Here is a 24,723-nt window from a genome sequence, read left to right as displayed (position 1 = left end):
GGTGCGTTCCGCTGTCACAACAAAGCTGCGCCTCGTCCTCTCGAAGGCCATGTTTTTGGCGTTCTCCGTGCCAAATGAGCGACAGGCGACGCAAAGGTTGCCGTATTCTTAGATACCGCCTATAGTGTGGACTGGCTGACGTTGGCAGTGGAACCGCGGATCGCTTCGCAGCGGAGAGTTGCGCATCACTTGAATCTTGCTTTTGCAAGCACTGATTTGTATCTCTGTACTTAATTGAATAGAGGTTGCATTGTTCATGCTGTGCTCAACAAACGTTTTAATTCAAAACCTTCTTTTCTTTCTCGGCATTTAAAACGTTGTATACAGTTGTGCATACTGGCATCGAGAGTGTTGCGCAATAATGTTGCGCAACACAGTTACTTTTTTTTTTCTTTTTTTCCTTTTTTTTTGAGGTGACAGAGTGTTGACAAACTGTCGCTCAATTCGCCAGCAACGTGTATGTGCTAGAATTTGTTGTACCCAAGTGTGAGAGGTCCGCCGACAGTGACTTTCTCGTACAGTCGTCGGCAACGCTGGTGGACTTTTTGATTAATGTAAATCGGGCGCTAAGTTCAGGTCGTACGGCACGGATGACTTTTTCGATTGAGTTGAAGCGAAAATAAAGTGAGTTGGTATGTGTTGTACGTTCTAAAAAAAAAAGCAGCGCGAACGATACAACTGGGGTAAATATTAACAGAAATGACGATCACTGAATAACAACATTTTTGATCGGCCTAGGATGCGCTACCTAAAGAATGCTTTGTACTTCTTTCACAGCTAAGCCGATGTGCGGCATCTTCTTTTCTAGATGTCCTTCAATCTGTCTGTCCATAATAAGCTGTTTCTCTTGCTTTTTCTTTTCCTCTCTCTCTGTTATCAGTATCCATACAAGGGCGCAAAGAGGCGCTTGGAGGAGCCACGTCACAGAAGTTTATAGGATTCATGCTAGTAGTTGAATCCCAGGATCAAAATAGAATCACCCAAGATGTGGGAAGTTTTCAGGTGAGTACTACTCCCTTTCCCGACAGAAACACTGTCAAGCAGTATTCCGTTGTCTGGCACTATGCTGATGTGACACTCGTCTTGGAAAGAAAGAAAGAAAGAAAGAAAGAAAGAAAGAAAGAAAGAAAGAAAGAAAGAAAGAAAGAAAGAAAGAAAGAAAGAAAGAAAGAAAGAAAGAAAGAAAGAAAGAAAGAAAGAAAGAAAGGAAAAGGTTGTTAGAGTCGAAGAACAGCCTCGATATACAAACTTCCTGCGCAGCGCAACTTGAGCGGTTATTGATTGTCTCTGGAGGCAGTGACAACTAGCTGTAGTTACAAGCTCTTTCCCAGGAACAAAGTGCTAAGTGATATGGAAAAGATATCGTAAGCGATTAAAGCCTAGCTCTGCGGTCTGAGCCTCAAAGAATGAAAATGTGTTAAAGTTGTTCAAACTTTTAAATACAGCTTGGCGGTCAGTGCGGCGGAGGTCCCTCGGCACCACCTCTCAAAAAAATTCTAATACTGTGAACTTGTGGCCTTACTTTTTTAGTCGAGTAAGGTCAATAAATTTTGCGATAACATTCAGATCAGAAGTCTCTGAGAACAAAAGGGCTGAAAAGAAAGAGCAGTTGACGGCATTTGTCTATAAATCATGTATATTCTTTTTATTTTTAATTGGATACGGTGTTTAGAAATGGGACATCTGAGAGATAGCGCTTTTAGAACTTTTCAGTTTTAGTTTCAGTTTCAGTTTCATTTCTTTCAGAAGTTTCAGTTTTAGAACTTCTGGTAGCGGCATAAATTACCTGCATGAGAAATTGCAACGGGCGCGCACTTGAGAAGATTCTCTGATTAACGTCTAATTTTCATTTTGGCAGACATGTTCACCTTGTGAAGTTGAAGCCAGGCAGTAGTAAAGGCAGACATCTTGTACAGATATACTGAGGCTATAGCACTACTGTTGAGATATCCGTCCCCCAAATTTATCAAATTTCATTGGCGTGGCAGTTAGCAACATCTCAAGCTGTAGAGGGAAGCTTTTTTAGGGCACTGTTAACTGGAATTTTATTACAGATATTTTAGCAGATTTTAGGGACATATCTCGACAGTGGTGATATATATACGATATCTTCTTAAAATGCGTGACTTCACAACCACTCGAATTCATTATTGCTACTTCAACGTGTATCCTAAAATGGAAAAATAAAAAGGCCAATCATTGCATCAGTTTAGTAAGCTAGCTGCGCGGGCTTTATGCGATGTTTAAATAATCAGTTCATAATTTAAAGAAGAAACAACGTGAACGCTGTTTCATTATAAGGTATAAAATACACGTTGTAAAAGAAAGGGAGTGGGGATGCAATCTAAATAACAACTCCATAGACAGACTGTAAATTATTTTTTGGTAAGGGCAGATGTTACAGTGTCATGTGTTTTATTGTCGGTGACAAGTTTAGAAAACAGATACACCGCTGCCTCACTAAAAGGTAATTCGTAATTGGCACCAGCCAATTACGTTCGCTCATTTCCGTGACGTCACGATGGAGGAGGAGCTATTTTTTATATCGGGCCTCTCTTGGGAACCATGTTCTTGAAGCGCGCGGTGCAACTGGCACAGTGGATTTCGCCGGGGAAACTAGTACTGCATTCTTATGAGTTGTCGCCGATCACACGCTTTAACTTCGCGGGTTGTGTGTGTTTGTGCACGCCGTAGTGTATAGCGACGGTGCGCAGAACTGTGATTGACCCTTCGTTCCCTTTTCTCTTCTTCTTTTTTTTCCCTTCTAGTTATTCGGCGATGCGTTGTCTAAATTTTCAGAAGACTGCCCGCACGCGGTGGTGCAGACTTCCCTCGTGCACAAGGCCGAGGTCAGCGTGCTCTGGGTCGCACCGCCGGCGGGCTCAGGATGCGTGCTATTCAAGTACGTATTATATGTGTATATATATGGATATATATATAAACTCGCCCGGCCGACAGGTCTATTGTAGCAGTTTATTTGTTCGTTTATTTATAACGATACCGCCCAGCTCATTGCGAGACCTACAGGCTGGAAGGGCACGATTACAGCAGTATAGCGTAGCGAAAGTGATAGCACACGGGCTCGTGCCCCTCCCGAAATTTCTGTTTGTATGCGGCCTGCAAAGCCCGTTCCCCTTCCTCCCACACCCCTCTCTCTCTCTCTCCCCGGCTCGTGCCCCTACCGAAATATCTGTGTTTGTATGCGGCCTGCAAAGCCCCTTCCCCCTCCTCTCACCTCTCACTCTCTCTCTCTTTCTCTCTCCTTTCACCTTTCATGTGCTTGCCCCTCCCGAAAAACATTTCTGGCTACACCACTCTTTCATATGCACGGCAGCACGGAACCTAGTGAAAACTAAAAAAAAATTAAGAAAAAGGAATAATTTGTGTGAGGAAGATGTAAAATGCTTAGAATGCCATAATGAAGAGGTTCTCATTGTGTAACGCGTATGCGTAACCTGAAAGTCAGTGCTACTGAAGTATAAAGTTGTACCAACCCTAATGGCTTTAGGCATGTCTGCGCAGCTACGTATTACTAATAAAGAAAATTTCGCAGCTAAAGTGAGCACGAGCGTATCATCACGTCTGCGAAAAGTACGAAAATAAGCAAAGCACAAGTACAAAGCAACAAAGAATGAAAGAAAGAATTACTAACTGCTTCCACGTGCACAACTACATTCTCATAAAGTTGTTTTGACATTTCCGTGTAACAGTCCTTCGCATTAGTTAAAATTTTGCCGTAATTGGTATTCTATGTAAGAGTTACTCATTGTAGCCGTATCTTAAAACACTCGTTGCTAGTAGCAGTTATTCTTTGTGTAGGAAGAGGTTATTCCTCAAGCAGTTATATTGTAACGCGGTTTAATTAACAAGCGAGAACGATCAGGCAAGTCTGTTGATCGATCGTCAGGCACCGAGCGCGAGCTCTGTTCTCGAGTGAGGCGTTGATGATGCGCCTGAAGCACACACCCTCTCTCCCTCACCCTCTTTCTCTCTCTCTCTCGATATACATATGTATATATATATATATATATATATATATATATATATATATATATATATGCTCAGAGCAATGCCGTGCGAGATGTGAGTAGGCATTACCCGTCATGGGTGCACTCCAATCTATGAAGACACCACAATACTTTCCTCGAATGCTCGCATAGCAATCAGACTACGAGAGAGATTATTGAGGCCTACTATATCAGGAAAAAAGGATCGCGTTGTGTGACCATGCCATCATTAAATTTCTATGAGATTCATTTGAAGTTTTAAACCGCCTCATACTGTAACATTAGATAACAGGGTTTTGCATTTTTGCCTCTGCACTGATAATGACGCCATCGATGGGAAATCACGTGGGTATGGCTTATAGTACATAAGTGTGTGTATACCTTCTAATAACGTTAGTTGTGGGTTCAGCGCTTTCCTGTGCGTTTCCTGCCTTTTGTCTTTGTCATCTTGCGCTGCTCCTTCAGGATGTTCAACCAGCCTGTGTAAGCGAATTGCTTTAGATTCAGGAGATTGCTAGCATAAGTCGAATTATTTATTTCCGTAAGTAACAGAATTACACTAACTTTCTTTTTACATCATTCATGTAGGTGCACACGTACAGCTATTGCGGAATCCAAGCTGGGCAGTAACGAAATGTTACACATTTAGCCGAAACAATTTGACTGTTTCCGAGTTCTCTGTCTGTGAAGTGTGCTGTATTAAATACGTTGACGTTTTCAGAGCCACAGTAGTGGAAAATCGCGACGCATGGTATATGGACGAAGGAGAATTAACTAAGGAGCTATGCCAAGAAGGTAAGGTCCAGTTGTGCTTCTTTCTTTTTCTGTCCGATGTTGCTTTAGGCCGATACTGTATCTTTAGAGTATTTTGAAGTTCATTTATGATAGGGAAGTGAGGGGATAAGCTTCACCTGGTATAGCTCCCGAAGTTTCAGCTGGCTTCGGCAAACATTAGTCATGCGAAGAAGTCTGCCAATCAGCTTGACGTCTCGCAAGCTTTGACACCAGTTGCCGGGTACACCATTATCCTGACTGCGTAATATTGGCATAATGACATGAAGTGCAGGCACAGTCAGCGTGACTTAATATCGTTGAATATTGTTAAACATAAAGCGCGAAGAAGGGACATTGCGCTGCGGCTTAACACATCTTCCAGCGTTAAATACTCGTTTGAAACTGAAGCAACTCTGTTTTTCAAGGAGAACGAGAAAGCAAGTTTCAGGAACATTTTAATGCAGCTTAGGTCCCTTTCATACTGGCGCAGAGTGTACGTGCGAGAACCTGCTTTGCCAAAAAGTTTTGGAGTCTTCGGGACCGGGCCTGCGATCGGCACCCGCAAAATTGTCCTTATCGAACTTTCGTGGCTCCATAGCCATCAAGATTGGTCAGTTTGCTTCTCAGGATTGGGCCTCACAGCTTGCTTCGAAACCTCGATGATTGCTCTACACAGCTTAATAACTTGCCCCGAATCCTGGGAGATTGCTCCGCACAGCTTAAAACCTCGCTTCAAAGCCTTTGAGATTGCTCTTCGCAGCTTAAAAACTTGCTCCAAAGACTCGGAAATTGCTCCTCACACCTCGGGTGTGCAAGTCGAGATGGCATGTGTCATCATCGCAGATAGCATGACATCAGGTAACATCTTGAGACACTAAACGATCACGAGAGCCTCGTGACGTGAAATGATGATGTCACGTCGCGGACGACAGATTGCGGCAGACGTCATTCGTATATATAGAACGGCTTGGAAACTTTTGGCAAAGGGTGAGGTTCAAAATGTGCGTAGTGAGCTGTCAACGGACGGCCAGAGTGAAAGGGGACCCCTGTCTGTTTCGCGGGGCCTCTGCACAGAGCAGCAGAACGACGACGAGCAACCAGAAGTGCTTGACGAATGTTGCGCCTGCGACGAAGCCAAGTACGAGATGACCTTCGAGGGACTCTGGTCGAGATACACGCACCCCAAGGGATTCCCGGACAGTAAGTGCACGGGCCTCGACGAGGCCCACCGTTTGATTTATCCGTTCTCTATCGAAAATAGATGGGCCGCTGCTGGGAGGCAGAGGGTGCTATCCTTCGCCAAGTGTTCAAGGTAGTCCAGGTTGATCACAACGTTTACGGGGCGCATAAATACAATGCCGTGTTTTGTGGTCAGTAAAGCACAAAGGTAGCTGCAGGCTGGAGCTCGAGTGAATATGTTGTACAGCTCAAGGTTCGAAGGTGTTTGCTTGGCACCCAGATGCATATGGAGTGCTTTATCCCTGACATCAGGACTAGTTCCTAAAGGTTCGCACTCTACTAAGTGCTTATTCTCTATCGAAAAGGTGGGGGGGAGTCGGCACCAAGCTAAAAGTAGATATAGGCAACACAAACTTCAACAAAATAGTTTTTGACAGTCTGAATGCCTACAGATTTTCTCTCGTTTTATTTTTCTTGCGGACTGATTTTTTAAATTTATGTGTGTGTAGGAAAAACTAGGACGACGGGTGATTCCAGCTGCTTCACGTTTAGATGCGGCCAATACAAATCCAAAGATAGGCCTTCGAAAATCAGCTAAATTAAACAATTAAATTAAAAGTAGGCATATTTCAGAGAAATTTCATGTTAGCGTGTTTAGCGTAACATGTACAGTTTGCCCAGCAAGTAATGCAAGCTTTTAAAAAAGAAGATAAATGATGGGAAGCCGGCTTCTTGCAGACTTGACGTCTGGGTTTTTGAATATATGTAGACGATGTGGCTACAGCACTCAACATCTCTTCTTCCTTGTATTCTTAGACTTCCTGTAGACAAGAGTCGTGAAGAAGCATCTTTTTCTTTGCAATACTATGTATAGTGGTCCTTAGATTACCGGGTGGTTTGTTTCGATATAATGCACTTAGATATCTCGACATAAATTGTAAGACCATCACTCCACAGGTAGTTTGTTGGTTATCTGTAGTCTTCATCAAAGACATATTATATATATATATATATATATATATATATATATATATATATATATATATATATATATATATATATATATATATATATCCAGGAAGCCGGACCCATCATTTACTGGTCTGAATCGTGTTTCTCACTCACGAAATTCGTTCTAAATTTTCTAATATTAGGGACGCTGCAATAACACTCAACGATTTCCACTGAATTGCTTTTACCGCGACGGTACACATTTGAAAATTATACGCTGTAGTAGGTATACAAACTAGACTGATTAACATTCTAAACAAAAGGGTCGTGCAATTTGTCCCACTGGAAGACTTGAAGCGCGCCTTCCGAGGAGCTCATAACTGTTTCCAGAAATTAAAAAAAAAGAAGAAGTTGACATTGGTGGTTCTTGCAGCGTAATTTATTCCAGCCAGTTTCACATAGAAAAGCCGAAGTGAAGAGCCAAACAGCGATACTGTCACCCGCTTTGTAGACGTTCACCCACGTGATTGCTTGCGCATCACCGTCGGGCGAACATCAAGCGAGCGTCCTTCTCTACTAGCTATCTTCTGCTGTTTAGTTTCGTTTTTCTGCTTGAAATTGGCCCAAAAAAATTACGCTGTAAAAATTACAGCCTCAACTTTTTTTTTCATTTCTGGAAACGGGTGTGAGCTGGGATGGCACACTTCAGGTCTTCCAACGGGGTCAATTGCACGACATCTTCTTGTTCAGAAAGTTAATTCATTGAGATTGTCTAATTGCTTGCCTAATTACTACATCTCATTACTTTCTGATGTGTTCATCTAGAGTAAATTTAACCACGAGAAACTCATTTATTTATCTCAGCTTCCCCTTTTATGAAATTTAGAACACATTTCGTGAAATGCACGGTAGGTGCGCCAACAGATGATTGCGGCAAGCTCTAGAATTTTCGCTTCGCCGAGACAAATGCATTGCCGACTAGTACAGTGCATTCGGGGTAGCCTAGTTCTTCGTATACGACGTTGTTTTGTGGCATGGTGCATCAGAGGGCCATAAGATTGAAATACATGAAAATATAAGTATATGAAAATTTTCGAATAATTTTTCTTACAAGCTTTTCTACAACGGCGAAGCTTTCTACTAATGGACCTAGTACGGGTTTCCTCTGTATCTTCGTGCTGCTCTCAAATTAGGTGCCAACTCAACTTTCACTAAACTCGCTCCACCTAGATTATTCCCGCAGCAGTCGTTTCCGTATTCCTTCATTAATCCATTCGCTGATTTGTCCGTATGTTCCTTCATTTCCTAAAAAGCTTTCTTACTGCAGCCACAGTAAGAACAGATCAAAGCACCACTATCGGGACGGCGAAGTGTTGTGTTCCCATTGAACCGCGTTTCATTCGCGCGCGCCAGCCTACGTGCTCTGTTATATTTTCTCACATTCTGGCCGCGAAAGTTCGCTCGCAATCGGGTTTAATTGCGAAAGCTCGATCCGGCCTGCCGTTGCACCCTACTCCCTACTCTGCCGCAGCAGTCCACGAGCGGCGAGCGTAATATTACCGACGCCAGATGCAGTCCCTAGGCTGGCAGCGCCGCCTGGAGCCCATAGTTATCTATCCAGTAATGAGAGCGGTCATTGCGTGCGAGCCGGTAGGGAAAACACCGGGCCATCCCCGCGTTGCTCCCGGCGGCACACACGCCAGGTTCGAGATGCTTCCCCCTCTCCCTCCTCCGCCTCCCCCCGCCCCTCCACTTCCACTCCTTCTCGAGCTATTCGAGGTTTCGTGAAAGGGTTCGAGGAAGGGTGCAGGGGAAGAAGGGGGACGATGCTCTAAAAACCATCCGTCACGCCGTGTTTAATGAGCTGCGCAGGAGAGCGACATGGTTTCGCAAATGCGCCCTGCGAGTGCGTCGATGTCTGCGCCTGTATCCCTCGGTCTGTCTCGGGGCCACGTGCGCGTCATTAATAACGAAGCCACCACCTCGCCAGCGATGGGAGGGGGGAGCTATGGGCTGTCACTCCTGGCGTGTGTTGTATCTCTCCTTCATTCTCTCTCTCTCCTGTTCCCCTCGCGTCCTTACAGACGAGTGGCTGACCCATTTTTCGGACATAATCGGTGCCTCGCACGCGGCTGACTTCAAGATGTGGGAGTACGAGGGATTCGCCTCGGAGGGAGTCAAGAGCGTCGCCGAGCACGGTGCCACCAAGAAGCTCGAGTCGGAGCTCAAGGCCGAGGTGAGGCGCAGCCGGGACGAGAGGGGGTCCTTTATAGTCTCACCTAAGCGCATTGCCGATAACGTTATTCCTTTGTGTTTCTTTCTTCATTGGGATAAAAAAACGAAGAATTATTTCTCGTCGTGTGTTAGCCTTATGTTTAGTGACGCCTACTTCCTTTCGTTGGGCTGTTTAATAATGTAAATTTACAGAATGCTTAGCAAAAAATAAATATACAGTCGAACGCCTTTATAACGAAATGCTTGGGACCTCCGAAATCATTCGTTATACAGGTCATTTCGTTGTAGAGGAACTCGACTGCTTAAAGTATTGTGCTAGTTAGCATTTATATGGATTCTTCGTGTAGTATCGCAAGACTTCTTGAAAGCGACTGTCCGTGAAGTACCTGTGAAAGTATCTGTAAACACTAGAAGACTTTCCTCTGTAACTGTTTCTGACAATGTGCAAAGTGCTATATGTGATCTTCTGTGCCGCTTTATTTAAACTGCGGGTGACTGGCTCTCATGATCTGAAGTGAAGACGCTAAAACGACGGTGGGCGAAGAAGGAACGCACACATACACACGCACAGGGCACACTGGCTCGCATTTCTTCCAGTGACCTGCTAAATAGTTACAAGAGTTCACTTAACTATTATCCTTCACTCGTATAAGAATTTAACGTTGTTGAAACCAGCGACATGTATATTTATTCCCAACATTTCCAACAACGTAATCAGCCAACCAATCATTCGAGCCAAGTGTCTTTTGCAAGCTTTACCCCCGTATGCAGAAATGCAACTTAAGTTCAAGCCCATGCTTGACTTGATTTGAGTGACGCCTATCGGGAACGCGCCGAAGGAAACGCAGTGAGCGTCTTTGGGCACGTTAACGCCAGGCGTCATCGAAATCAAGTCAAGCATGTGCTTCGACTTAAGTTGCATTTCTGCATACGGGGGTTAATCTGCCTCGTTCCGTCGCTTCATGACGTCACGCAGTCGGGCAAGATCAGGACCATCGTCAAGGCCCGCGGTCTGTGGTACCCCAACGTGAACGGGAAGACGTTCGCCGTGTTCCGCGTGGACAAGAAGCACCACGTGATGTCCGTACTCTCCATGCTGGGCCCGAGCCCGGACTGGATCGTGGGCGTCAGCTCGCTCGAGCTATGCCTCAAGAACTGCTCCTGGATCACCGAGAAGACCATGAACCTCTACCCATGGGACGCAGGGACCAGCGAGGGCGTCACATACGTCATTGTGAGTATAGGTGGCGCTGCAGTGCTATATCTGCAGTCGCGAGTATCATTGCATATCCCGTTGCCGGAAGTTACCCTACTTAACCGAAATCAGTGGTCGCCGCGCCCTCTTGTGACTGTTTAGTATAGCACAGTTGGCAATAATATAGTTGCGAGAATGCCAAGAAGTGAAAGTCAGCAGTGTTGATGCTTAGTATTGCGGCCGTACTCGCCGCCGCCATTATTATAGAAGTTGAAGAGAGAGAGAAATAAAATAAGAAATGAGGTAAATCAAAATCGCTTACATGGCACGAGGTCTGTCGACTCTGCTTTGTGACGCCATGTTACTAGGGCCGGCTGTCATAGAATCTACTGAGAATGCTGTCGGGTAAGCCGTGGTGTTTTTGACGTCACCTGTTTCGTCACGCCGGGCCTGGCAATGGAAATTTTGGCCCTAGTTGCATGACGTCATAAAGCAGATTGCACAGGTCTTGTGATATTTAGGTGGAGTTGGATAAACAGACGGTAATTTCCGGTTTGCTGCCTTGCAAGAGAGCGGAATAAGGAGGTTAAACAGATGGCAAGGAACGACAGAAAAACAAGAAATTCATGAATTTAAGTATCTAACTGGCTGTATAACAATACTGGCGGTACTATAGTAGTTGTTATTGTAGTCGTGGTGACAGATCTAGCGCTATGGTCGTAGCTGTAGTAGTATCATTGGCAGTAGTGGCTCAAGCACCAATGGTACAATGAGCGACAGTTCGAAATACTAATAATACCCGGGTTCACTGCCAGTTGAACTGTTTTGTTGAACTGTTTGTGAAACTGTCAGTTGAACTGGTTTCTACCTAAAGTGAGCTGGATTTATGCTTTCCGACGCGGCACTAAATCGTAGCATGACCCAAATGACAGATTCGGTAGTTCGGGAGATCACTTGTAACGGGATCACTTTCATACGAAGTCCCAAGCCTGTCTAACCATCTCAAGGCGAGCCTTATCCTCATTACACCCTTAAGGCCAAATTACACGTACGCATGCCGACGCGGGAAAGCTCGGGCCCGCACCTCTACTACGCATGCGCAGATGGTGCGGGACAGATCGTACACGTCGATGCGCGGCGCGAGCAGAGATAACGTCTCCTCACAAATATCGGTGCTCTGGCTGCAGCACAAAAATACGAAACGATGTCTACTAACGCAAAGGCAGTGAGCGAAGTGGGCGCGCGCTGGCGCGCGTCTTGTAGGTTGAATCCGCCATTGCTCGCGAGGCGCTGCAAACGCAAGGCGCGTAAAACCCCTTAAACTTCGTAAAGTAGTGCCACGCTTTGAAGAATGCCGCCTCCTCCTCCAGCGCTCTGGCCGAAGCCGACACCGCGTCGCTATTGGCCTAATGGCATCACGTGGCCCCTTGCGCCGGCTTTGTTTGTTTACAGTCGCGCTTCAGTACCATCTTTGCTCGAGAAGCGGCGCTTGTTGGCGGCATTCTTTCCGTTCCTATTCTGTGTTGTTTTGATCTTGTGAGCGCCTTGAAGGATGTTTTGTGGCAACTGCGACGTCGCTTCACGTCATTTTCTGTTACCATGACCTGCTGCGCGTTTGGATGCCAATATAGTTTTAGCAAAGGCAAGAATATGTTCGCGATACCGTCCGGTAAGCGCAACGGGTTAAGAAGAAAGACATGGCTTCACCGAATCGGGAGGGAGAACTTCCGACCAACTTCCTCCGCGCGACTATGTGATGTAAGCTGTGACTCTCTCAGAGTATTGTATGTGCCAGGCTTGCGTATTGTGCTGCGGGCAATAACGTAGTAGATATTGCACAGTTCACTGTGCATGTTGTCATTTGTACGCACGCTTTAACATGATTTTTACGCAACATCTGCTTTGCTTATATGCGCACTACGTAGTCGTGTTAGTCATATTTGGTGCGCTTGATCGTTTTGAACGCCAACCGGCTTGAGTTCGCGGGCACGCGAGGTTGCGTGCGATAACGTGATTACGAAATTTGTAAGATTCAGCGCAGTCCTTTTGATAAAATTTCAGTCTCGATCATGAAAGCGCCTCAGGAGAGCAACTCTCTGCCTTTTGTGGTTACTTACTAGCCTTCTTTAGACAGACTAGCTTTGTTTGCCACATTTGTTCGTGTTCCTCGTTGGCGGTCGCCCGGTGAATTTGCGATACAGAGGCACCGATGAAAAGCGTGCGTGCTTTCCCGAAACAGTGTTACGCGGTGCGTTCGTCGTCGAGCGACCGCATCATAGGTAATTGAGACGTATGTGCTAATTCGCGTGAGCTTTAAAGTGTGCGAAGCTGAAGATGCGGCGGTGCAGCACTCGCAAAGAAAACGTGCGGTCGCCCGCTCGTTCCCTGGCTGATTTAGTCGTCGTTCGTGCTTAGTTGTTTGCTCGTTCGTTCGCACGCTCGTTTAGTCGTTTGCTCGCTCGTTAGTTCGCGCGCTCATATAGTCGTTCGCTTGCTCTTCTATTCTACTATTAGTTTCTACAGTCACTATGCCTTATTGAGACGCGCTTGCTGTAGGACTCTTAGGCTGATGCGTTTATTTACGCAATGAGACAATAAATGGTGCCCACGGACTTGTGACTGCAAAGGCAAATCTGTAATGCATCTATGTGAAAATAAACTGTTAACTTGCAACTCGAATGCCGTTTCATATCATTTTAACCTATGGATAAAACCATTTCACTTGCCGCAATTTCGGCCGCGTCATGGCGGGGGGATTCTTTGCGCGATCATGACTTCACTAATAAAGTCATATCTCGCAAATGTTACTTCGAAGGGAGTTCAACCGTCCTCAATGCATGCACCTCAGTGCAACTCGGTTCGCGACAAGTACGTCACTTAGTAAACGGACGAACCAACGCACGATGAAGTGTTATTCGTGATAAGTCATTAACCTCAAAAAATTACTGAAGGCCACAGTAGTCTTGTTTGAGAATGGGTCAAGCATTGTTATCGCGCTCCCGCTTCGCGCACGAATGCTAAAAACTCATTTTATTTTCGCACAGTCTGCACAGTCGCACAGTTAGTACGCACAGTCCCGACTCGATGATCGGCCGCGGTATTTCTGTCGGCGTTGAGACACAAGAAACATAATAGCACCAGCGCCCACCTCTGAGGCTTTGCGCGCGCTTAGATTGGCAAGCACGCACGTTGGCGGCACTGTCCTTGTAATACACTTTCGAGCCTCCAGAGCAGTGATCTCCGGCAGCCTTTGTACGTCATAGCTGATACGCTATTAAAGTTTTTCCAATCCAATCCAATAGCTGATACGCGCCGCGAATTCACATGGTAAGGGAGGCGCGGATTCTTTAGGCTGAGGGCTTGCTGGAAGCCAAGAGGTTGTCATTCGATGGGAACCGTGTTATTTACAACCATTCGCAACAAGATCTTGCTACACGCCCTTGACAAATGTTGCGTACCTAACTGTAGGGCACGCGATACATTCGCAATCGTCAACGCACAGCGTTAACACTCCGTCAGATACTTTTTAAAGAAATAGTTATCAAAAATAAAACAAAAGCTGCCGTTACCGAATTTGTATAAGCATCCGACTAAAGATTCTATGCTGTACACGAAGTTACGCGGAGCTGGAAAGCCAACGTGAACGCCTAAAGAGCACTACCTTGCTATGCGTGCATTCACTCTGCGAAAGGTCGTCTGCTGCGCTCGAGCAAGTAGGCGGTGCCATGGTCGAGGAGGGAGCGTGAAAGAGAGGAGAAACGAGGAGGAGTGAAGGCGGAGGAGGAGAGTGGCACTACTTTACGAAGTTTCAGGGGCTTTAAAGGCGCGCGGCCGCGAGCTCTCGGTTGCCGGAAGGCGCACATGTAGTTTGGCCTTTACAGGGGAATACTTTCGCGGCATTTAAGCTTATGCAGCAGGCCTTTACAGGGGAATACTCTCGCGGCATTTAAGCTTATGCAGCAGGTCTTTACAGGGGAATACTCTCGCGGCATTTAAGCTTATGCAGCAGACCTTTACAGGGGAATACTCTCGCGGCATTTAAGCTTATGCAGCAGGCCTTTACAGAGGAATACTCTCGCAGCATTTAAGCTTATGCAGCAGGCTTTTACAAGGGAATACTCTCGCGGCATTTAAGCTTATGCAGCAGGCCTTTACAAGGGAACACTCTCGCGGCATTTAGGCTTATGGAGCACACCAGGTCAATTGCGAACCTGCAAGACAGCGTTATGTATTCCTAGTTGATGTTGGGAGCCGGAGGTAGAGCTGCGCGCGCAACATACTGCGCTATCTCCTAAAAAAACTCGCACAAATTTTAATTTGCTTTCGTGCACATTTCTTGCCTTCTTACCACTCCTTGCTGCAGTGACGACGGGCCGAAATTACGTATAATAAATAAATAAATAGTTGCGATGCGCAGCTGCAGGCGATAAGATGCTGTCCAAGCTCGCTTATACCCATACGCCCAACACAAAGCCCTACTGCATCGTCAGCTCTACACACACACACACACACAGAGAGAGAGATTTATTGCGCTAGAGAAGCTGGCAGGTCAGGCTGAACTACCGTGTATACAGTTCATGGCAGTCGAACATACCTTTCCTTTACCAAGTACAATCAAAGTTAGCGGCGGTAGATAATTTGCGCACAGTTCTTGCTCGTCCGATTCGACACGATAACGCTCCTCGACTGCATACCCATGCGCCTTCCAGGGTCAGCGCGAAGCCACATCCCCCCAGCAGCGGATCCAGAAGATCTCGTCGAGCCACCCGCACCACCCGGACTCTCCTTTCTACGACCCCACCGGGGCCCCGATGAAGCCCGTGGCCCGACTGACGGTCACGAGGCAGCGTATCTACGAGAAGTCGTGCGACGAAGACGTCGAGCCCAACACGCCAGCGCCGCTGGAGACGCCCTCTCCCGTCGACCTGAGGCGTGAGTGATATCAATAATAATATTTGGGGTTTTACGTGCCAAAACCACTTTCTGATTATGAGGCACGCCGTATTGGAGGACTCCGGAAATTTTGACCACCTGGGGTTCTTCACCTAAATCTAAGCACACGGGTGTTTTCGCATTTCGCCCCCATCGAAATGCGGCCGCCGTGGCCGGGATTCGATTCCGCGACCTCGTGCTCAGCAGCCCAACACCATAGCCACTGAGCAACCACGGCGGGTGAGTGATATCAGCGCTTGCCGCGCGCAATAGGCTCCAACTGCTATGCGGCCACGGAAAGCGTCCCTTGACTCGTAAATATTGTTACGGGGATGTTGGGAGTATAGACAGGCTGTGCTTAAAATGTATGTACAAGCAGAGTCAACAGGGTTAAGATGGCTGACTAACAACAACACGCAGCAGCCGGCGTCTCGTGATCCTTCTTCCTCTCTCTTTTTTCATCCTTCCATAACAATATTGTGCTACAAGTATAGGCGCATTGTGCTGTCGTTTCTCTGGGTCTCGCCCTTTCGCTGCGCTTTAAAAAACTGTCAAGACGGGTTAGATGACTAATCAAAGTCAGACTTAGACGAGAACAAGCAATCGAATTACTCGTTGTTTTTTTTTTTTTTTGTAACAAACCACACGAACCCAGCAGTGATACCAAGGAAATAGTAGGGAGTATGCATGTGACGTCACCGTATGGCCACTTTTGTGTTATTCACAGCCTCCACTGTGCTGCTGGAGACAACGCATGGAGCCTAAGTTCAGCTTTGCGCCGTGCTGGCTGTGCAACAATATGGCGGCTTCGATGACGTCAGTGCATAGCCCCTGTGGAGAAAATCTATGTGCTTGATTGGAGCCCTGGGAGTGTTAGCCAGCGCCGCTCTCGACATCCTTGTTAACTTTTTTTAGGTCTTCTTTTTTTGTGTACTATAAACCTAGCATTGGTAGTACGACCATTTGTGGCCATACGCGTAAGTCGCGCTGGCTTTCTTTCTTTCTTCCTTTCTTTCTTTCTTTCTTTCTTTCTTTATTTCTTCCTTTCTTTCTTTCTTTCTTTCTTTCTTTGTTTCTTTCTTTGTTTCGTCTTTTTTTTTACGGCTGTGAATGTTGTTGCAACCTCTCGATGTGTATGAGATATGAAGTTCTCGCAGGCGATTTCCGTGACGTGACATATTTCGACAGTGTCTACTTGGGTTTAGTTCTGCTCGTTTGTTGACAAAGGACTACACTGAATTTAAAAAAAAAACTAAAATGTAAAGACAGGTTTCAACAACTGCTCCACTGAAACGAAAAAAAAATAACTGCTAAATTCCGTTCGAGGCGCGAGAAAACCTTGAGATCCGTGACGTCAAAGGGGCATCCATGCCGGCGTTGAGCTGCTGGATAACAATTCAAAAATGAACAGACAATTATTTGCCCTTCATTTTCTCCGCAACAGGGCAAATAATTTGCACTCTTGAAAGCGAATAAGGGCGAAATTCATTTTATAACTAAACCCGTTGCACATGTTTGGGTGTAAGAGTGTCAGTTATAGACAGGTTTGCACCTTTATTCACCTTTAAGAGCGTAATTCATTTTAGTGTACTATATTAAAACCTTGCGTGTTAACTTGCCTGCGCCCTTGGTCATTCGAGCGCGTTGTAGTTTAATAAGTAATCATCAAGCCTTTCGCAGGGTGCGAAATGAGCACAGTGAGAGTTCTGGAGGAATACTGTGCCAGTTCTACTCCGTTGAGTGTTTTAGGCGATGATTTTTCCCATTTTTAAAGAATATATTCCTGTAATGTACAGCTCCGAACTGGCTCGCATATCGAAGCGAGGTAAGAGCGTTTGGGGGACGGAAAGTAATGGCCTCAGCTCGCACGTGACCCCAGTATAAGTTTCCTCGCATTCCCGGCCTCGGCTACAGCGTACAGAGAACGCGATTGCACCATGCTTGCTGATGTGGTGATTCCGTCCAACAACGAGAAGTGTGCTCGAAGAATAAAAAAATAACAAACTCATTCCGATAAACTTCGACTTAGTTCATTGAAAAGCTTCTCACTGTTAAAGGCTAGCTAGGTGTTCGACCTGAAGAACACAAAAAATGAAAACCCAACGACTGCGGGGGAAGAAATAAAGAACAAGTCGCGCTAACGCTGGCTCTATTATGAACCACTGCAATACTGAGCGCCGCATCAATCATATCGATCTATTCTTCTCCATTGAATCGCAATATGGAGTACAGAAGTGTTATCAGTGTTGTTTTGTTTCTAAAGTGTGCATTCTGGTGTTGACCTTCCTCTATTTGTGTTCTTTCAAGCGACCTCGGAAAATATATCCGGTAAGAAAAAGACAACGAATTTCTGACCACTTTCTTGATTTCTGCATTACTGAGTGCTGGCCTGTGTATTTTCTTTTGTGAAAACTTTGGTAATAAACTGAGCGATGTTGACATCATGGATGACGTAGAGCTCGAATCGAGCTGGTGTTCATCGGTCAACACTTTGTGGAGAAAAAAATAACATCGGTGTGTGTAGCGGACGTTTAAAGTGTTTTTTAAGTTTTTAAGTTTTTAAGTGTTTCAAAAATATTTCTTGAATGGAAACACTTGAAAAGTAAACTTGCGTGTATCGCTCTATATACATTTCTTTAATGGGGGAGGAAAGGGGGGGGGGGGATAATGTTACCCTAGGTCGATATTGCACGCCAGAAAGCTAAATAAAAAAAAAACCTAAACAGCTGACTGAATTAGTGTTTGCTAAGTATACGCTTGCGTGTATGTAGCAAGGCATGCCAAGGTTCTTAGAAAACCTACCCGAAGGAACTAAACAACTATGCAGACTTGACCATATCACAGCCAACACCGGTATATTTAGCCTGCTCGTTAGTATGCGAAACACGGATTAAGTTTTCTCCAAGAATATTCGGCGTACGGATTCTTCGATCACATACCCTTATATATAACTATGCATTTGGAGGCTCCAGTTCTTCGAATCGTTCATTCGTATGAAATACCAAATGTTGGCAATCATGGTGTTACCGGATACCGGATAACCCGCTTGCGCAGAACTGTGCAGTGATCAAACGGTGATAATCAAAGACGACATGAGAGCATTCCGACAGTAAAGCACTCCTCTGTAACGGTTGTGAACAGTACGGCTTGAAAACCTTTGGTAATGCCGTTGGCGACTTTATCTCTCAACCTCATTGCAACATGGTGCTTATGTTTTGTATGGTCCTTGATGTGCATTATTTATTCGTTTAAGTGCACCACACGTGTTATGTAATCTACCTCATTGCTTTAATACGTTCACATGGCTTCGCGTCTTCACTCGATCAGCCCTTTTATCAGCAATTTCATCGAAATTAAAAAAAGTCATACTACCAAACAAAAAGCAGTGCCAACAAGCGTCACTGTTTGATCATTAACAGCGGGCAATAGCACGCAAACGCTTAAGTTCTCCCTTTCTTTCCTACTGCGCAAAGAATGTATACCACAGATTTAAACAGGTCTGTAATGGAACGGGACGAACGATTGTAACATATTTCGACCCAATTACAGAGATGGAAGAAAAAAAGAAACAAAATAATGTCTGTCATCTCTATCCCACGGTCGCTAACAGAGCGACGTACGAAACGAACAAACGAATAGACGAAACACTTGGCTTAGGCTCAGCTTACAGCGTTCCTCAATCACCGAAAGTTGGGACTCGCGTTATATTATACACGGGGGGCCGGCGAGTTGTCTCTAGGCTACCGCAACAAAGACGGGATTAGGGGGGAACACAGCTGCTGCCTCAGGTGCGCCAACGCGTCCCTTAATCCCTGCCGTAATCCCCCGGATGATTGCTTGCGTTCAGGCTCCCATGTAGCACAATCCAGAACGTCGCTCTCAATGCACAGCGACGAATATCATTAGTCTGATTTTTGTTTGCTTCTTACCTGACGTGGATTGCAGGGTACCTGATCTCTTTCCCTCGAGTTGATTAATTCTCGCGCATAAATTTTGCGCTCCCGGAAGAGAAATACGGAGCGTGTACCGCGAACGCTTCGCACCATTCATCGCAGAGCCTATATACGTGGGCAAGCATGCCCGGATAGGTGGTAATATCGTAATTGCGAGCAAGCAGCAAATTGTAAAAGAATCCGCTTTTCTTTTCTTTTTTTCTCCCCACCTTTCTTTATACCGTTTACGAGCACCGTATTTTTCTCGGTCATGTTATGATCCCCTCAATACTCTGCTGCCAGCTCCAACCTTGCGATTGGGGCTTTTCCTTGACACTTTTGTAACATTGTACGCGGCCGAACGAAGGTTCAGCGATTAGCATGACGATATCCCGTCAGCTTTTCTGAATGCGCTTGAGTCAAGTGTTATCACTACTCCTGTGCGACCTGATAGAATAATCGGACAACTTGTCACTGTTATGTAATATTTTCTTTTTCTTGCAGTGCGTTTGCGAAAGGGGTATACTACAGCATTCACGGCCCGTACTCACTAAAAGGTTACGAGCAGATGTAATGGCCAATCGTGATGACGCTGATTTTATTAGCACGTTATTAGACAGTATGCCAATGACGCTAATGTTATTAGTATATCTGCGAAGGAAAAGCTATGAATGCGGCCCGATTGGCCGGCAAGGAGGTGCATTTGCGGCCCGTATTTACGCAGGTCGCAACCTATGGTCATCATAGGTACACGCGTATACTGTGACCTCTCCATAACAGTTTCTCACCTCCCAACATGCTAGATATTTCAGGGCCTAATAATCAGTCAGTCGCTTATCGGAAGCGGCGTTCTTCGGTTTGGTTACCAGGCGACCAATATGGTCAATCAGCGCGCACAATCAGTGCCTGACCAACCCGTGGCGACATGCACATTTTAGATGAAGCCACAGGCTCGATACGTGTCGGCCATCACTGGGTTACAGGCACGCTGCTTCCGACTACCTGCTGCCGGCTACCCTTACTGCCACGCATGTTCGCATGCGGCCGCCACCAGATCGCGCTGCGTGACAGCATGAATCAGCCGGCGTTACTGTATGCGCTCCTGTGGGCATAGAGTTTCCTAGACAAATCACTAGATGGAACTCTGGCGGCCACTGTCTACGGGATCTGGAAGCTTCGCGGCTCGGCCGGCGTGGAAATGATGGTTATAGTACGTGGATTTGTCTAAACTTAGTCCTTCGGGCTTCAAAGGGCTTTGTGACTTTGAAAACTGGCTTATTTTCGACAAAATGTTGCGTTAGAAAAGCCACGGTTCGGCAACGATCACGCATGTGCGCGGCACCTCACTGCCTTTTGCGTTTAGTCTTGAAGATGGGATTGCTTCGAAATTGAATTGGATTGCTACGTAACGGCAGATACAGCAAAAATAACAAAGCCGCAAGAACGTCCGAAGCCACAAGCACGAAGATCAGGCAAATCCGTGTCCTAGCCACAATTGCCACGGTTAGCGGAACGATCGCCGCGCCAGAGTTCCCTCTGTAGTAACTCTAGTAGGAAATTATCTGCCTCATAGGCACTATGCCTGTGATGAGCATGTAGCAGGAACGCTTGCCAATCCATGGTATCCGCGCGATAGCACGGTGATATCATTACCACTGCAATAATAATCATCATTAAGACGTCGAGGAAGAACGTGCACGTTTGTGAGTACCAGAGCTATAGCTGTATCCTCGGCCCATTGCGTAGCGTACTTTCTCGGTGTAGACGTGTACGGGCCGCAATTTGTGGTGCGATAGGGATGAGCCCTGCAGGGCCCACCCAGACAGCCAATCAGCGAACACGCGTGCACGCTCTCATTTCTTTGTTTTTTTTTTTTTCTATTGTCACGGTGCACAGCCGAGTGTGCCGTCACCGAGTGGTCCAGCTTCGGGCCCTGCAGCGTGACTTGCGGACAGGGCGTGAGGACGCGGACGCGCAACTTCATCATGCGCGACAAGGCGTTCAACTGCAAGACGCAGCTGGTCGACCGGGAGGTGTGCGAGATGGACTGCGCCGGGTGAGTGGTGGCCTGCGTTATCGGACGTTATCGGACGTACAGGCGCCCAAATCTTTAGCTGGTGTGCGGGAGCGGCGACTTTTCCGGGCGTCAGCGCCGTATGACGCGGCGAGGCTGGAAACAGCCTAGTAGACGATGGGCCCTGCTGAGCGCGCTTTGTCCGCATGCGCTTTGCCTCAGACTGTTTCCAGCCTCGCCTCGTCAAACGGCGCTGACGCACGGAAAAGTCGCCGCTCCCGCACACCAGTTAAAGATTTGGGCGCCTGTACGCCCCTTCGCAGCGTGACTTCCCAAAGCGATTAACAGACTTTGATGGGCTAGTTGGTTGCTGGCTTGATGGAACATTGTTGTATAACGACGCGTTTTGTGGACAGGACGCACAAAGAATGCACGCGGGACAGTCGCCGGACAGTCGTCGGCGACTGTCCTGTGTGCATTCTTCCTGTGTCCTGTCCTCAACACGCACTGTTTTAACCTTGTTCCATCAAGACTTCTAAAAATTACGTTGTGCACGTCCCTTCGCAACGTCCCAAAGATGCCACTGTTCTGTTCTGTCATAAGCTAGTTCATGCGCAGAGATTGAGGCATGAAATGTTTCGGCTACTGCGTTGCTTTCAGTTCTGCAGGAATTACTTGAACGTGATCAGTTTTATACCGCAAGTATTGCTTCCCTATTGAACAACTTGCCCATAGTAAAGTGAGAAATACTTAATTGCCTTAAAACGTTACAAATAAATAACCTAAAATGTGGCATAGCACAATGAGTTTCTCTGTTCCGCATATTCCTAGTGAGTCTGTTGGCTTCCTCGTAACCACGCGGGCTAATCTAACGTGACTATACAGCCTCCCACTTAAATAAGGTACACCTGAGTTTTTGTCCAGTGGCGCTCTCGAAAAGTAGCATCGCTACCTGATTAGTAAGCTTTGTCTTTTTCTTCTTATTTTGGGAATTCTGGCAAACTAGAATTGTGACTGTGGCGAGAGATAATGTTGTTTTTCATGCGCGAAAAAACTGCGGTATATATGTCACACGATATTTAGTGTACGTAAGAGTTGGGCTTACTACTGCAAATGTATACATAGGAACACGGTGTCATTTTATTTCGGACGCATATGTTTTGTTATTGTAGACGTGTGTGGTAATGTAGTAGTCTGGGGCCGTATTCACAAATACTTTTGTTCGTGAGAACTTTTGCTGATTGGTCTGCAGCCGTCGCTAAGAATATATTGGCTGTCCGTATTCGATTATTTTTGTTCTTACGAGCTTTACTAGCGTAAGAACATTTCGTGAATACGGGCCCTGATTCCCTGAATTCACTGTCTGCCACATAAATGGCAGCTCGAAGTTCCTCAAGAGGATAGACTCACTTTTTCTCTTTCTTTTTGGCGAGCCTCTGCATTCCCTCAATATGTGTGGATAGAACAACATCGACTTGATTATTCCGCGATTTAAGCTTCCACGAAGCAAGATATAAGACAGTGTCCAATGGTAGTGTTCACCGGAATACCGTTCCGCCAGCGGAAACACATCGTTGCAGTCAACAACTCGAAGTATGTCAGTGAAAAGAAACGCTTGGCACAGCTGCGAGCAGGAGGCTTGGCCAAAACAATCAGGGGTGCATAGGTGTGTTACATGACTGTCGGGGAAAACACGGGGAAGGCGGGAGATGGAAATTCAAGACGGTGAGCAAAACCAGAACAAGGTAAAAGCAGGAGTCAACGTTTCGACAAGTGGATTTGTCTTTTTCAAGTCCCAGTTGACAGTCCACTTGTCCAAACGTTGGCTCCCGCTTTTAACTTGTTCTCGTTTGGCTCGTCGTTCTACATGACTGTCAATGTGAGAAAAAGCTAGCTGGAAGGTCCGAACGCCACATGTGCTGAATGAAGCTTGCATTGTTCCGTAGTTTACCGTTATGCGGGCTTCTACAATTTGCGTGTGACGTCACAAATGGCACGTGCAGGCTTCGTGTCATTTGCACGACCCTCTGTGCCTTCCAGCATTGTATTATTTACCAAACGTTTTATTACAAAATTTGTTATTTACAAGCAACTTCCACGTTTCTGTGCGCCTAAAATTTAGAGTTACGTGAGGGACTCGCTCCAACTGCGATGCAACCATTTGACAGGGCAAAAGAAGAACGAGATGCGATATTCGAAACTGCCACTTTTTACATAAAAGCAGCTTCTATATTGCATTCACTCTAATTAAAAATTGTTTTCATTTAGGAGCGAAGAGTTACCTAATGTCTAAATTATTTTAACGTACAAGTAACTTCTATTTAATATTGCTGCCCAGTAATCTGACGCAATTACTCACGGAGGACCCTGATCATAAGGCAAAAACTTACAGAAGGATAAAAGTGGGTTGGAGTGCATACAGCAGGCATTACCAAACCTTTGCTGGGAGCTCACCACTGTGGTTGAAAAGTGCACATTTATTGCATTCGACTTGTGCTAACATATGAGGCACACACTTGGAGACTGACAAAGAAGCTCGAGAACAAGTTTACTATCGCGCAAAGAGCGATGGAACGAAAAATATTAGGGATAACGTTAAGACATAGGAAGAGAGCGATGTGGATCATGAAACAAACTGGAATAGCCGATATTCTAGTTGACATTAAGACAAAAAGTGGAGCTGTACCAGCCATCTACCGCGTAGGGTAGATAACCGGTGGACCATTAGATTTACAGAATGGGAACCAAGGGAAGGAAGCGCATAACTGGAGATCGCGGAAAGAGGCCTTCGTCCTGCCAGTGGGCATACGAATAGCATGATGATGATGATGATGATGATGAATGTGACACTGAAGCTTTACAAAGGTAATCGTGGTCAGAGTGGACGTGGAGAGTGATCAGTGTGCCATGTATAGCAAATGTGAATTGTACCCTGTACTTTCACCCTAAATTCTTCCTGTTCTTTTTCTTCTTTTTTACAAACTGTACCTTTTACCGAAATCTGCGCTTGATCGTTGTCTTCAGTGGTTTTTATTGCGTTGACATATCATGTGCGAATTGTATGCCTCCCCCCCCCCATGTAATGCCTTTCGGGGTCTTTTCAAAATAAATAAATTAATGGGCGCGCATAGACGGGGAGCGCCCCCTTTCGTGCGACGAGCGCGCACTCTCACGTGACCGGTGCACACCCTCACGTGACTTACCAGGGGCGTGAGCTGCGAGACGACGCCGTGGAGTGAGTGGAGCGAGTGCAGCGTCACCTGCGGCAAAGGCGTGCGCATCCGGCAGCGAAAGTACAAGCAGCACATGGCCAGGAAGCGCTGCACGCTCGATCTCATGGAGAAGGAGATGTGCGTCGCCGACATGCCCACCTGCAAGGACGCCCCCGAAGTGGTGCGTGGTGTGTCTTGGCCGATCGCTGCTGTCGCAGCACGTTCACACCGTGTGGGGAAAAAAAGAAAACATGGGCCCCGTATATATTTACTACGCGTGAACATGCTGGGC

At 46.2% G+C, this 24,723-nt stretch overlaps 1 protein-coding gene across 2 annotated transcripts in view; it reads left to right on the top strand.

Annotated features, from left to right (window-relative positions):
- Positions 1 to 884: 884 nt before the first annotated feature.
- LOC135911485 (spondin-1-like) overlaps positions 885 to 24,723 on the top strand; it is a 46,064-nt gene continuing 22,225 nt past the window's right edge. For both annotated transcript variants that reach the window (XM_070527384.1, XM_070527383.1), the window contains exons 1-9: positions 885 to 1,002; positions 2,769 to 2,902; positions 4,729 to 4,802; positions 5,856 to 5,981; positions 8,996 to 9,147; positions 10,123 to 10,380; positions 15,051 to 15,273; positions 21,102 to 21,261; positions 24,426 to 24,612. In XM_070527384.1, coding sequence (XP_070383485.1) covers positions 943 to 1,002; positions 2,769 to 2,902; positions 4,729 to 4,802; positions 5,856 to 5,981; positions 8,996 to 9,147; positions 10,123 to 10,380; positions 15,051 to 15,273; positions 21,102 to 21,261; positions 24,426 to 24,612 — 1,374 coding nt within the window. In that variant the 5' untranslated portion in view covers positions 885 to 942. The remainder of the gene's footprint in view (positions 1,003 to 2,768; positions 2,903 to 4,728; positions 4,803 to 5,855; positions 5,982 to 8,995; positions 9,148 to 10,122; positions 10,381 to 15,050; positions 15,274 to 21,101; positions 21,262 to 24,425; positions 24,613 to 24,723) is intronic.

The sequence above is a fragment of the Dermacentor albipictus genome, chromosome 10, assembly GCF_038994185.2.
Source record: "Dermacentor albipictus isolate Rhodes 1998 colony chromosome 10, USDA_Dalb.pri_finalv2, whole genome shotgun sequence".
Classification (NCBI taxonomy): Eukaryota; Metazoa; Arthropoda; class Arachnida; order Ixodida; family Ixodidae; genus Dermacentor; species Dermacentor albipictus.
The sequence above is the reverse complement of the archived record's forward strand: the minus strand, read 5'-3'. Positions and strand labels throughout refer to the sequence as shown.